Source organism: Mus pahari, chromosome 10, assembly GCF_900095145.1.
Source record: "Mus pahari chromosome 10, PAHARI_EIJ_v1.1, whole genome shotgun sequence".
NCBI classification, from domain to species: domain Eukaryota; kingdom Metazoa; phylum Chordata; class Mammalia; order Rodentia; family Muridae; genus Mus; species Mus pahari.
The window spans coordinates 53,608,500-53,624,170 of NC_034599.1; the positions used below are offsets into that span (position 1 = coordinate 53,608,500).

The 15,671-nt window shown below is 44.7% G+C and overlaps 1 protein-coding gene and 1 pseudogene across 1 annotated transcript in view; one reads left to right on the plus strand and one right to left on the minus strand.

Moving 5' to 3' along the window:
• Nucleotides 1–15,671, minus strand: part of Rec114 (REC114 meiotic recombination protein) — a 99,257-nt gene that overhangs the window by 49,310 nt on the left and 34,276 nt on the right. The window contains exon 2 of the mRNA XM_029543095.1: nt 14,976–15,065. Within this exon, the coding sequence (XP_029398955.1) occupies nt 14,976–15,065 (90 nt within the window). The remainder of the gene's footprint in view (nt 1–14,975; nt 15,066–15,671) is intronic.
• Nucleotides 2,102–2,311, plus strand: LOC110327704 (annotated as a pseudogene).

Below are 15,671 nucleotides of genomic sequence, written 5' to 3' on the forward strand. Positions count from 1 at the left end.
TCCTGGAACTCACTCTGTAGACCAGGCTGGCCTCGAACTCAGAAATCCGCCTGCCTCTGCCTCCCAAGTGCTGGGATTAAAGGTGTGTGCCACCACGCCCAGCAGAGTAGATTTTTTATAGGAAAAAACAGGTAAAAAAAAGTTTAAGGGGCAAGGAGGGGAGCAGTTGGCTCAGTAGGCAGGGTATTGACAGCTGACCCTTTGGCTGATTGGTCCTGAGTAAGATAAGGGGGGTGGTGAACAGGGGAATTTCAGAACATTGAGATAACAGAGCATGAGTACCATAATCATAAATGTTTGGCTTATTAGTAGCATTCTTCAGTGTCAGCCACAAAAGCCACAGTGAGCTCATATGTAGGTGCAGGAAGGGCTGCCCAGTGGTCAGCTCTGACTCAAGTCATTTAAGACACAACAGTTCATATTGACCTTTGATTTGATGGGTCCTACACATCAAATTTGTGGAATTTCTTAAGATTATCAAACCTCATATAGAATATTCAGAATATACAGAACAAAAACAGGGTGTGTTGTGTGGTCAGCATGTCCTTGAGCCAAGTCACTTCTCTGTGTCAATATCTGGCGGGCATGTTACAGCAACAATATGAAAGAGCTGGCTGGCATGGAACAAAATGGCCACAGCTATTCAGGGGCCTGGGGGTCAGAACATAACAGTTTTACCTCCTGGGCCATCTCCTCAGCCCACAGTCACATTTTAACAAAAGATCCAAGTCCTCAAGAACTCAGCCAGTCCGCTCCTAGGCAGTACTGGAAAACAACATACAGCATTCACCAAAAGATACATATTGAAATGCTTTTAATAGCATGACTTGATAGTTAAAAACTAGAAATGACCCAAACTTAGCAACATGAAGGATCAGTCGCTGTGAAAGATTCATAGAATAGCCAACAACTGTACACATCAATTTAGATGAGCCCTGTAAAATGGTAAAGGGTGACAACTCAGACACAGAGGGGTCCTTACTGTCTACTGCACATACAGTACAAACACAAGGAAGACTACCCTGTGCTTAGAGGCTACACTGCCGGCTGGCCCTCTGGGGAGACAGATCTGCAGCTGTCACTGAGGGCAACCCTAGAAAGGCTCCTGGGAGACACAATTAGCGAGGCGACCAACATCCACATGAACCATGTGCTTCGCCAGGCACCCAGGAGGAGAATTACACCTCAGTGTCAGGGCACAGGCAGCAGAGCAACTGGAACTGCACAGACTGACCCTTAAGCAAGCATGCCTGCTGGGAGAGCCAGATCCTCCAACAGCCTTAAATCAGCACAGAAAAATTAAATATTCAAATACTCACTTACTATTCGAAAAATCTTGTAAAATTAAATACCCAAATACTCACTTACTATTCGATCTGGTAATTCTACACCTAGGTATTACCCAAGAGAAATTAAGGTAATATATGAAACCTTGAAGGTAAATGTTCACAGTTTTGGCTAGGCAGTGGTGGTGGTACATGCCTTTAATCCCAGCACTTGAAATGCAGAGGCAGATGGATCTCTGTGCATTTGAGGTCAGCCTGGTCTACAGAGTTGAGTTCCAGAATAGCCAGGGCTACCCACAGTCTGTTCTGAGAAACGAAGAACAAAATCAACAAAATGTTCACCACAGTAGCTTCATTTATAACTGTCCCAAATTAGAAATAACCCAAACACCCATCCACAGGAGAGATGGGTAAACTGCGGTATATTCGTAAGTGAAATGCAGCCAACGGTAAAAAACATGACTCATTCAACAACATACACAAGCCTCAACAACATACAGAAGCCTCAACAACATACACAAGCCTCAACAACCATGCAGTTACAGAAGCTGGACACAAAAGAACACATTTCTCATTGGGCCAAACAAATGGACAGTTCCAGAAAGAAGAACAGGGAGGGTATTTTGTCACAGCAACAGAAACAGCCACTAATACAGTGGCCCAAGGGAACGCTCCACAGCACACTGGAGGTTTATCACACGTTCGCGAACATAGGTCCTACAAGCTGCATCCCAATAAAACTCACTAAGTCAATTAGAGACTAAAAATATAGATTTTAAAGATTTAATATTTTTCTCCACCAGATTGCCACCATCATGGACATGAGTCACGTGCAGCCCATCGAGCTGGCTAGGGTAACCAAAGTGCTGGGCAGGACCGGTTCGCAGGGACAGTGCACGCAGGTGTGAGTGGAATTTATGGATGGCACCAGCCGCTCTATCATCCGCAATGTCAGAGGCCCCGTTCGAGAGGGTGAAGCGCTCACCCTATTGGAGTGAGAAAGGGAAGCTCGGAGGTTGCGCTGACCTTGCTGCTGGGCTCTGGATACCCCCTACTTAGCCCGCGGAATGACCTGCAACTGTTAAATAAAGCGTTTGTATTAAAAAAAAGATTTAATATTTTTACGATATAGAGAAAATGACAGTAACACTAGTGACAAAATCTCAGTAGTACTTCACAGGAAACATGAAGGACACCGACTTCTAGCATGCTGGGAAACTTGAGAGGGACAGCCGAGCACTGATGGATTTCTACCATAAAATAATGCAGATGGAAGCAAAATGCTAGCAAACACTCTCTCGATTAGAAGCTGACCGGCGTGTAAGCCCCTCTGGAATGAGGAATAATTTCCTAGTTTAAAGGGCTGTGGTCCAGCAAAGAGTCTGCCTAAGACCTAGTAACGACTTGTGAAATCGCAAAATCAAATTCAACAAAGCCACACTGAAGGCAACTCTTAGTTACTCTAGCCCAGGGCAGCCACCTCCCTTCTACCAAGGCAGCTTCCTGGAACTGAAAAAGGAACTTAATCCTGATTCCAGGGCTCTGAGTGTATTTTCCCTTTCTACTCTGAAAAATGTCACAGTCAGCATCCAGGACAAGCCACCACCGTCATCAGTGTGGAAGGAGTGTTAGGCAGGTAAGGGAGACAACTGAGTGCTGCTGGTTAGTGGCTGACTGACACACTTCAGTGGGTGTTTTGTTTTTCCCAAGTTCACAGACTATACCCCTCTTCTAGGATCAGACTGTGTGCAGCAACTCAAGTCTTGGACTGCGTCTCCAGCGTGACCGTGGAAGGAGGGGAGCCCCAAAGTCACAGGGCAGTGCTCTGGTGACTGAGCATGGGGAGTGGGTTCACTTGCCTCTGCTCATTCACTCCTTCCACAGTGTAAGGACACAGAGCTCGCCCCCTAGGGGATGTTCTCACAGGGTACTCTCTGGAAGCAGAGGGCAGCCCTGGCCCTACACCAACCGATCCCCCAGTCCACGAGAAGGAACAGCAACACACTGATTCCTCATTAAGGTGCTAAGGATGATCTCAGATTCCAAAAGGGATCTGAGGGACAAGGCAGGGGAGTCAAGGCACAGGGCTCACTTACCTCCCAGGAGAGTAGCTGGGACGTCTTCAGTAAGCATTGCATAGCATCTAAAGCTTATGTGGATGTGGAAAAATCACATAGAGTAGTAAAACGTTTTTCCTCTTGCTTACCCAGTTATCTCTTCATTGCTGCCCATGGTTCTAACGTGTGAAAGGACAATAATGCCACGGGGAATTCTGTCTCCCCGTATTTTTCACGGAAAGGTAGCCAAAGGGAAGATGACTATATAGCACTCAGGAAGCTGAGGCAGGGGGATTGTGAGCTTAAGGCTAGTCTGGACTACACAGTGAAACTCTGTCAGAAGAAAAGAGAAGGGGAGGGGAGGGAACTGGCATTAATGTAAAGAGTTTAATGTGGGAATGACTTCATTTCGAAAATTTGTACTAAATCCCCCTCCTGAAAATTCTCAGACTGATATAGGGGAACATTTTTTTTTTTTTAAACTAACTGGATTAAAATAGTGTTTGAAGGTGAGAGGTTCACTTAAATGGGAATGCACTATTTCTTGATGGTAAACAGAAGATTTCTTTCTGCAGAACATTAGCTCTGAGTGTGAAAGATAAAAAGATGAAAGCAGCCGGGCGTGGTGGCGCATGCCTTTAATCCCAGCACTCAGGAGGCAGAGGCAGGCGGATTTCTGAGTTCGAGGCCAGCCTGGTCTACAGAGTGAGTTCCAGGTCAGCCAGGGCTATACAGAGAAACCCTGTCTCGAAAAACCAAAAAAAAAAAAAAAAAAAAAAAAAAAAAAAAAAAAAAAAAAAAGATGAAAGCAAACCGCCAGGAACTCCATCACTTCCAGGATGGCCCAGGCTCCTAAGACAGGACTAAAATTGCCTCAAGCCAGCTCACTGAGTCTCATTCAGGTGAAGACAAGCAAGCAGGGGCAGGACTGACTGACATCAAGGAGTGGCTGGGAACTGTGGCCAAAGCCTTGGGAAATAACTCCCCTGTTGGCTAATTCTAGAATGCTGGCCCGAGACTTTGGCTTCCTGACTTCTAAAGGAGGAGGGAAATGAAAACAGTGTTTTTAAACTTGGAGAGACAGCCCAAAGGAGTAACAAGGTATCCCACTGATTTATTTAGATTTATTTTTAGTTTTAGTGTATGAGTGTTTTGCTTGCTAGATTATGTGCACTGTATATGTACCCAGTGCCCGCAGAGGTCAGAAGTGGGTGTCAGAACCCCTGGAGCTGGAGTTACAAATGGTTGTGAGCCACCATGTGGGTGTTGGGAACTGAACCCAAGTCCTCTGCAAGAGCAGTCAGTGCTCATATTCACTTAACCATCTCTCTGGCCCCATTCCCTACTTTTAACAAATCTGGGTTTGTGAAATGGGGAAAGGTGGCAGTCCACTGAAGACATTGTCACTATTAATCTCTGCACCAGGAAGGGAGAAGCCAAGCAGACTATGTAGGCGGCAGTGATGTGGTGGCGACTGATCCTTACTAAGTGTGACCCAAGGAGGGAACAGCGCTGCATAGAGCCCATCTCCTGTAAGCTACAAGTCTCTCCAACAAGTCTCTTGGTGCCCCGCCAAAACCCATCTTTGTCTACACTGCAAGGACAGACAGAGGAAGAGATCAGAGACCTAAGAGAGAAGAAGCAGTGTTCTTCGCATGTATCTGCGCTTCTGTGCATGCGTGTGCTCGAAGGGGGAAAGCTCAAAGTTTCAGTTCAACACTACCACCAAAATCCCAATCAGAAGCTGACAGACATCTCTAAAGAAATTCTGTAAGTGGCCAGCAAGCACAGATCTAACCCAGAGACTCCTGAGGGCTAGGTAAGCCATCACTGAGCTACACATTCCCCACTTTGAAAGAACAAAACCAAGTACAGGCAGGACACTGAGAGGCTGGGGCACTGTAACTGTTGTTAAGAACATAAAATGGCACAGCCACTATGGAAAACAACTTGATAGTTCCTTCAAGAGGTCACTGCAGAACCAGCATGTGGCTTAGTGTATTAGACTTTACTGTTGCTATGACAAAATATCTGAGAGAAGAATTAGCACACAGAAGGTAAATGCTGGCACAGAACAGGTTGCAGTCCACAGGAGCCTGGTTCCAGGTTTCTGAGCCTGAGTTTTCTGGATAAGCTATATCCTTAAAAGGCATTGTCTTAGTCAGGGTTTCTATTCCTGCACAAACATCATGACCAAGAAGCAAGTTGGGGAGGAAAGGGTTTATTTGGCTTACATTTCCATACTGCTGTTGATCACCAAAGGATGCAGGACTGAAACTCAAGCAGGTCAGAAAGCAGGAGCTGATGCAGGAGCCATGGAGGGATGTTCTTTACTGGCTTGCTTCCCCTGGCTTGCTCAGCCTGCTCTCTTATAGAACCCAAGACTACCAGCCCAGGGATGGTCCCACCCACAAGGGGCCTCTCCCCCTTGATCACTAATTGAGAAAATGCCCCACAGCTGGATCTCATGGGGGCATTTCCCCAACTAAAGCTCCTTTCTCTGTGATAACTCCAGCTGTGTCAAGTTGACACAAAACTAGCCAGTACAGGCATGCTCACAGCAACCTGGTTCTTCCAAAGATGTCCCACTTTCCACAGTGCCAGCGGGTCCCAATATCTATTCAAAAGTTTAAACCACCAATGACTCAGGCCACTGATTTGAAACCTCATGAAGGTCGGAGCCCTCATGAAGTAGCCACTCTGGTAATGCCCTGACAGACATAAAGGAAAGTGTCCTTTATTCAGTTCCTACACATCTTCCAACGCAATCAACCTGACAGTCAAGCTGGAGCAGCATAGTCAGCAGTTCTCATGAGTCTGCACACAGACCAACCAAAAGCAGAGCTTTGGAGAATACATGCATACATGCTTATAGCAAGCATTACTCACAACAGGCAAGAAAAAAAATGTGGAAGCAACTCTAATATTCACTGACATCTACTGTCAACAAGATGAACCACGTAAAAACAATGGCGCTTCATCCAGTCGTAGAAAGGAAAGGAGCTACATGCTACAACACGGACAGGCCTTAAAGATGGAGCTATGACACATGCTACTACATGGATGGACCTTAAACATGTGAAGTGAAATAAGCCGGTCTCACATAGAGAAAACTGCATGATTCCACTTGCATGAAATAATCCTGATATCACAGACAGAAAGTAAAGGGTCCTTCCCACTGTCCAGGGTCGGGGAGGGAAGTTTCTAGTCAATGGATTCGGAACTGCAGCTCTGCAAGATGAAGAGAGTTCTGGAGATGGATGGTGGTGACTGTTGTGCAAGATGGGTGTTTACTGTCGTTGACACGTGTGTTTAAACAGAGTTAAGACGGCAACATTTACGTGTGGTCAGAAATAAAATTAAAAGCCCCAAATGACCAAGGAAGAACCTACTTAAAAAGTCAAGACTGGAGGAATCCACTTGAGGCCAAATATGAGGCACGATGAAAACATGGCTAAGCTCCTGGTCCACTCTCTATAGCAACCCTCTGATGTTAATGACAACAGAGCAGCCTAGATGGATTTGCATGGAGCCTTCCAGCATCCTGGTCAGCCACCAACACAGAAACCTGGAGAATTAGTAAACAGTACTCACATAACTTAACCTGGAACAACGTGCTCCCTGGAGCCTCACAGAGTGTAGCAATCAAGAGACCTGGGAGTTTAAGGGAAATCGCATAGCCTTGCTGAGCTGTCTGGGTTTCCAGGAAAACACAAAGCATTGCCTGGAGTGACAGGTTCCCAGGAAGAACTGACCTGTGGTGGGTACAGTGCAGCTTTCGCAAAAGTCTGAATGTAAACAGAACATTTTCATCCAGGCCAACAACTAGAGCTCACTCTAAGACAAATGGGCCCAAGGTTTCCAGAGTCACCCCTTTCCTACCTTGTGAGAAAAATCCTAAAATTATAACACAACTTAATTAGTATGCATGCAGAGGGTGCATAATCTTAATAGCACCATAAAATTGCAAGTTAAATACGTTATAATCCAAATGTGTTTGCTATTCCATGTTCTTGTTTTGTGGATATGTAAAAATTACCATGTATAAATTGACAATAATTATCCCTTAAGGAGTAACATATTCTTTTAAATATGTATTGTTAGCTTTACTACACACACGTACTAAGTTACTAACACACGTATGTAATTTTTGAAAGTCAAATATGCTTCATATTCAGGAAGAAAAATGTATACAATGGAAGTAAATGTTTGCAAATCATAAATCTAACAGGAGGTTAATACCCAAAATATATGAGAAACTCAACATAACCGCAATTTCATAAAGACTGATTCTGTAGGAACTGAGTACGTTTTATTTGCCATTTTTGTTTATTGAGATAGGTTCTCTACAGTTATGGCTGTCTTAGAACTCACTACATAGGCCAGACTGGCCTCAAGCTCACAGGGACTGTGTCTGCTTCCTGAGTGCCAGGACCAATGGTGTTTACTGTTGAGCCCAGCAAGAACTGAATATTTGTGTTATTATATTAATAGAATTTTTAAAAGGAACATCTCAACGGATGCCAAAAGCATTCAATAAAACTCAGCTTGTATTTAGGATCGAGTGAGCAAGAAAACGAAAAGGTACCAAATACAATGAGAGTGAATGTCTGCAAGACATTGACTTGAGTCTGACAAGAGGCTGATACATGAGATACACAAGAGACTCAGTGCAATACCAAGAGCTAAATAACCCCTTCTGAAAACAGGCTAAGGACAGAACATCAGTCAGATTGCCACCATTGGCAAATGCCCGAGGCAATCAGTTGACGAGGGAAATATTTTGGCTCCTTCCATCACTGGCTCCAGTCTCTCATCAGTTGCTCTCATTGTTTTGGGAACATAACAGTGGAGTCACTCAGAGGAACTGTGCCCCAGAAACCAAGCAGAGTAAGAGGAAAGGGCTGGGGTTTTGCATCTCCCTTCAAGGGCACTCTCTCGGTGACTTGATGTCCCACTAAGCTCCACCTTGTAGAGATCCCACAGCTTCCCAATAATAGCACTCTGGTAAAGCCTTTAGCACCCAGGCATTCAGAGGATCCTGGAGCAAACGCTAACAAGCCTGAATGTGCAACCTCCCATCACAGAGTAACAGCCAGTAAGGATGAAAGGATTCACTAAATCAAAACTGCAATGAGCTACTGTCCCATGCTTTTAATCAAAATTGCTTGCTCTCTCTCTCTCTCTCTCTCTCTCTCTCTCTCTCTCTCTCTCTCTCTCTCTCGTGTGTGTGTGTGTGTGTGTGTACCCATGTACATGCAGATACTCCTGGAGGGCCAAAAGGAGCAGCAGACTTCTCAGGAGCTACAGTTATGGGTAGTTAGGAGCTGCTGGGAGCCGAATTTGAGTCCTCTGCAAGAGCGCTATGTATTCTTAACCACTGAACCTTCTCTCCAGTTCCACCCTATCTATACTTCTTAATATATGGATTATTTAGAAAAAGAGAAAAATATTGTTAGTAAGAATATAGAGAAAAAGCAACCTGGTGGTTGGTGGGGCTGGAGACACAGGGGCATGGTAGAAAACAGTTCCTCGGGCTGGTGAGATGGCTCAGTGGGTAAGAGCACCCGACTGCTCTTCCGAAGGTCCCAAGTTCAAATCCCAGCAACCACATGGTGGCTCACAACCATCCATAACAAGATCTGGCTCCCTCTTCTGGGGTGTCTGAAGACAGCTGCAGTGTACTTACATAAAATAAATAAATAAAATCTTAAAAAAAAAAGAAAAGAAAACAGTTCCTCCAAATGTAAAGAATTAGCATAGGATCCAGACATCCATCCCATTACTGTACACATGGCCAAAGAAATGAGTTCGCCACTTGGAAGAGACACCTGTGCTCATGCCCACTGTGGCATTGCTCATGACAGTAGAGAGGTGGGAACTTCTCTACTAAGCGTCCATTAGTGGCTAAGCAGATGTAGGGATTGTGACATCTACGCATGTATATAATAATATACGCATGGGCTGTTACTCAGCAGAAGGAATCCTGCCATCTTTAACAATATAAATGAACCCAGAGTCCATTATTCTAAGCGAAATAACCAAGGAACAAAGAGAAAATAATTTCAGGCCTAGAAGGACAAAGGTCACATTTTCTCTCTCATGTGGATCATAGCTTTGGATTTTTAGACTTATATATTTAACCTGGAATGTTACAGCAATCAGGAAAGTATAAGAGGGCTGTAGTTGGTCAGGCGGCAACCATGAAAGGGGAAGATGACACATGCAAAAGCAGAGGGGAACTCTGGAGGCAGTGAGGTACAAAGGGAGGAGAGCCCTATGGGGAAGGGTGAGGGAGAGGGCTAGGGCCACTAAAACTAGAGATGTGCCAGACAAGTTCTCGCTGGTGCACACTGGTGTAATAGTGGCATGACTCTGGTGGGAATAGCCAACCACTTTCTGCTTGGCTTTTAGACCTGCTCCTTAGGAGAGAGTTCATTTCATAAGCTATAGAGAGGGGACTCACTACTGTTGTTTTGACAAGTGAATGTAGTGTTAATGGCCTTCTATTAGTCAGGGTTCTCTAGGGAAACGGAAGTAATAGAATGAAAATAGACCGGAGGCAGGGGAGGGGGTTCACCTTTCTAGCACTTGGGGGGCAGAGACAGGCAGAGTTTGAGGCCAATCAAGACTACCAAGCGAATTTCAGGACAGCTACACAGAGAGAAACCCTGTCTCAAAAACACTATATGTATGTATGCATGCATACATATATATGCCCACACATATAGGTATACACATACACATATATATGTATATATTTAAATAAATCTCCTTTTTATACACACATATATATGTGTATAAAAGGGGGATTTATTAGACTAGCTTAAAGGCTGTGGTCCAGTTATCCAACCAGCTACCAATAGAAGGTCCAAGAATCCAACAGTTGTTCAGTCCTCAGGGCTAGGTGTCTCGGCTGGTCTTCAGTAGATGCTGGAATCCTGAAGACATAGACTCTAATGCCACTGAAGGAATGGACTTGCTTCTGAGAGCGAAGAGGCAAAGAGAGCAAGCTTCCTTTTTCCATTCCAGCCCAGATTAAAAGACAATCTTCCCATTTCAAATGACATAATGTTAAAAAAAAATTTTCCTCACAGGTGTGCCCAACCATTTGGGTTTTCAGCTAATTAATTCCAGGTGTAGTCAAGTTGACAACCAAGAATAGCCATCACACCTTCTAAATGCCTGTTTAGAAAGTTGCTGCCCTCGGCCTTGACTGGAACTTTCCCCCAGCAAATGGCAGTCTGTGCAGATTTATTGCTGCTCAAGGTGCTCAGCCCTAAACAAACACATGTACCATGGTTTCCAAAGCTCAGGGACTATCACAGAAGAGGGGAATGTCAGAGTCGGATGACAGGGAGGACACAGCATTGCAATCATGAGCTCACAGCAGCTGTGGCGACCTGCACTGGGCCGGTCAACATCCAGTCACAGATGGGAAGGGACTCCTCAGGCTCTATTCCTCCTGAGGAACCTCCTGGCCGTTGACAGACGCTGAGTGAAGAAGAGCCAGTTACTGTCTTCAGTGGTGTGACCACCAGGGAGCCTCGCATGCTCCAGACGACAGCTCCACGTTCATGCTCACACAAGGGCCATATCCAGACTCAGTAGGTCACCAACCAAACCAAAGAGATGTCAAAGTGGGAGGGGCTTGTAGGGAGGGAAGATGATGGAAGCATGAAGTAGGTAAGGGAGGGTCAGGAGGTAGTGTAGTCAGAATGTAAGGGAGGGTCAGGAGGTAGTGTAGTGACTAATGTCTTTGAATACACTTAATAAAAAGGATAAATAGTATATATCTCACTTATATGTAGAATCCTTAAAAATGTATGTGTATGTGTGGTTTGTTTGCATATATGTCTTGTGTACTGCATACACACCTAGTGACAGTGGAGACCAGAAGACAGTATTATACCCCCTGGAACTGGAGTGACAGATGGTTGTGAGCCACCATGTGGGTGCTGGGAATCACACTCGGGTCCTCTGGAAGAGCATTTCTCTGGCCTTAAATGCAGAATCTTAAAAGGCTGAATTCTTAGAGGCTCTTGTCTGTAATTGCAGCATTTGAGGGAGTGAGGAAACCACCATTACCAGTTGAAGTCCAGCCTGGGCTAAGAGTGAGAAACAATTAAAATAAACAAGAAAAAAAATTAAAGAATTCCCAGAAGCAGAGAGTAGGTAAGTGGCTAGCAGAGGTAAGGAAAGGACAGCAGAGACACAATGGGAGACGTTGATCTACACTGAATGAGGCAGGTTCTAGACATGTAGTATAGAGCGCGTGACCGGTGGGACACGTGACATCTGCTGGGAGAGCATATCTTCTTTTCGTTGTGTATGTATAAGTGCACATCTGCACATGTAGGCACATACCTTTATCACTCTTTACCTTAATCTCTCACTAAAACTGAACCTCACCATTTCAGCTGGGCTAAGCAGTGAGCTCCCGGGCTCTGTCCACTTCCACCTGCCAGTGCTGGGGTTATGTGCATACAGGTGCACCATGCCTGCCTTTACACGTGTGCTGGGGAACTGACTCAGGTCCTCTTGCTCTTCACACCAAGTGCTTTGTCCATGAAGCCATCTGCCTAGGCCCAGAGACCGGGTCTTGATGATTGAGACAGATGAGCTGGACCTCTCTCCCTGGGGCACTGAACAGGTACTAGACATTGTACCTGGTACAAGAAACACTGCTAAACACTGTGAAAATCAACACTAATGTTAGTATGTTATTAGAAACACTCCCCATGTTTCTTTTCCTGTAAATAAGTGAAGACAGTGCAAGCTAGAGGATCTGATTTCCTGGACAGAGCTCCTGGGCTCTCTCCTGCTGCTCCAGCCCCTTGAAGAAAAGGCCTGTCAGTGGAGCAGACAGGTTACCCCACCCTTAGTCCAGAGCTGGTTACTCTGAGCCTTTCATGATTGCCTTGAGGAAGCTACACCACAATCCCAGCTGCTTCTCCAGCTCCCAAGAGTGCGGTCCAGGCATGATAGCTTCAAGAACCTTGCTCAGGACTTGCCATGTAATCATTTCCACCCACTCCAGAGGTGGGATGCCTCTCCCAGTGGCTTAGCAGAGGGACTGCTGTGAGTACTGCAAAGCAAGCTGTTCAGCCAACCCATGATTGCAATGTAAAGCCCAAGAGTCTTTGTTGTTTGTTTCTTGCTTTTTGAGACAGGGCTGTCTTGGAACTCATTCTGTGTAAACCCAGCTGGCCTTGAACTGACAGAGATCCACCTGCCTCTTCCTCCTGAGTGCTGGGATCAAAGGCGTGCACCAATGCCACTCTGCTAAGAGTTTTCTCTTATGTGGTCTTTCTTGCCTACTTTTTCTGAAGCAGGCTGAACTAGTAACACAAAAAGAATTAGCTTCTGTGACTGGAGCAGAGATAGTTGTGACAACAGAGTGGCCGGCAGCCATGCTACACAAGAAGTAGAAAAACCAGTTACATGGAGAGCCACTCTAGGGTGAGGCCTCAAGGCCACTGGCTAGCAGTGGTAGAGGATGCAGCAGCAGAATCCCAATACCTAGATCTAAAAACCACTACCCAAAGCTGAGAAATCCTGCCTTCCTGGGTCTACACAGAGCTCTACCACTTGTCCAGGACTAAGGGTACCAGTACCAGAGACTGGCACAAGAACTCTAACACTAGAGGGCACCACCTACCACTGCTGCTCCTACCTGTCAACTGTGGCTGCTTGTCATCAAACAGCTAAAGTGATACAAAAGCTTGCCAGAGGCCAACAATGGAAGAGCTTTTTATTTATACAAGATTTGTATTCCCATAAAATAAAATAATAATTTTCTACACACACACACACACACACACACACACACACACACACACACGGAATCTCTAGCTATTGACAGAGCTGTGAGAAATTAAAGCAGATATAAATAAGTGGAGAGTTAAAATGTGCCCACGAGTTGGAAGACTCAATAGTTACAAGTAAATTCTTCCCAAACTGGTTTACAGAGTCAAAGCAGCTCCAAAAAAATGCAAATAACAAAATAGTCAAAATAACTTTGAAAAGAAATTGAGGAATTATAAATATGATTGATGTATGTATTACTGTAATCTGCATCAAATAACTGCAGGGTAGAGTTCCTCCTACATTTCTTAGCAGGGGTTGTTTTGAATTTGGTAAGCTTAGTTTTGTAAAGTCAATGAAAAAAACCATCACTCCTCACAAGATACAAAGGAACCTTGACTAATTTTTTAACAACATTGTACAATGACAGATGAAAGAAAACAAGCATGGGGGGGGGGTGGACTGGTGGATCCTGCCACTCTGCAAGACCCATGACTCCGACAGGAGAATCGGCCAGACAGCTCTCAGAAGCACGGCTACCATCTAGAGGAGTCTTTATAGCAGCTATAGGAGTCTAATCTTCCAGAACCAATGCCAGCCCTTAGGGTAGCAGGTAAAGAGAAAACAAGGCCACTCACACTGTGACTCTTAAAAGCACAAAGACTGCAAAGCCAGCTTTGCAGGCCTCACAGTATGAGGTGATGACACTGTATTTCACTTAGTGGAAAATGAGCCATTCTAATGCACATACATGAGATCCTGCCATTGTATTTTAACAGAGCTCGGAAGGGAATATGTCAGGTTAAGGTCTTGACATATACCCAGCCTGCTTGCTTATGTCGCCTCTTGTCACTAGGGTGGTACTACACAATGAAGGGATTTTGCCTATGCTGTGTACTCTGATATCCTCGGGCTCTTCCTTCAACAAACTAAAAAATAAACTAACTGCTCAGTAAATGAATAAATGATGATGCCATGCAGCTACTTAGTAAATGTCTGTAATATGATTTTGTGCCATCTATATAGACACGAGCCCAGGAACTGATGCACTCATCTCACATAACCTTCTCTTTCTAGGACAATGACTTTGATCAGATTACAAGCTGTCTTCTCTTTAATCATATTGCTACTACCAAACAGATCTTGAACTTTCCAGCAAAGTGGTCAGTGACTGGATGATTCTCCTCCCTCTCCCTCTCCCTCTCCCTCTCCCTCTCCCTCTCCCTCTTTCCCTCTTTCCCTCTTTCCCTCTTTCCCTCTTTCCCTCTTTGCTCTCTCTCTGGATAATGTAGACTAGCCTCTGGTTGTCTTCCAAACTACAGTAATTCTCCTGCCTCTGCTTCATGAACACAGGGATTGCATGCATGTGGCACTGCACCCAGCCTGCATATTTTATTCTAAATATTCTGTGTGCTTCCTAAGCTGTCTAACCCTGAAACTAAGAAGGACAAGCACTTTACAGAGTCAGCAGTCTATGAAGGCCCTGTCGGTGAGCTGCAGCATGCTGTTTTCTTTTAGCTGTGTCTTGGGTTTTGTTCTTGTTTTTGCTTTCTCTACCTGGCTAGCCTATCTTCAATCAATCTTTCTAAGAACTCTCTATCATTCTGGCTAGTTGCAATCCTTTGATCTACTTTGATCACTAGATCCAAGACTCCTTCAAGGCAGAAAATAATCAGTATGTTTCTGAATTTCCCACTGCTAAAGCATGCTAGAAAATCCTTCGTTAGATGAACGCAATGACTTTCAGAAAGACTGAAGAAGCTTGAGGGCCCAAGAAAATGACAGAGCTACAAACGGAGACTGGGCTGTCAGACATACAACTCACCAGCAGTGTCTGTCCTTGGGAAATGAAGAAGTGACCCGATACAACGATCGTGAGAACGAGACACCCAGATTCTTCACTGGATTCAAAAACCTTGAAGAGAGAAAAAAATGTTGACAGTGTTTCCATGATACACATAAAACGCTTCTGAAAGCAGATTTCTTTCTCAGACTGAGATTCCTATCTAAACCTTTTTTATTCATTTACTCTGTAACTGGTTCCCTTGCATTGTCAAACTTCCATATATATATGATATACTTTTAAAAAGTAAAATTAAAAGACCAGATTAGTAGAGAGAGGTGGGCCTTGAGCTGTATTTTTTCAGTCGTGTTTTAATAAATCATCTCTTCTAAAGGTCTAAATTTCCTTTCTACATAAGATGATACTTCCCAGAGTCACTGTGAGACCTCAGTGCCCTGGTTTCTTTTTTTTTCTTCCAATTTTTATTAGGTATTTACTTCATTTACATTTTAAATGCTATCCCCAAAGTCCCCTATACCCTCCCCCCCCACTCCCCTACCCACCCAGTCCCACTTCTTGGCCCTGGCTTTCCCCTGTACTGGGGCATATAAAGTTTGCAAGACCAAGGGGCCTCTCTTCTCAATGATGGCTGACTAGGCCATCTTCTGCTACATATGCAGCTAGAGACACGAGCTCTGGGGGGTACTGGTTAGTTCATATTGTTGTTCCACCTATAGG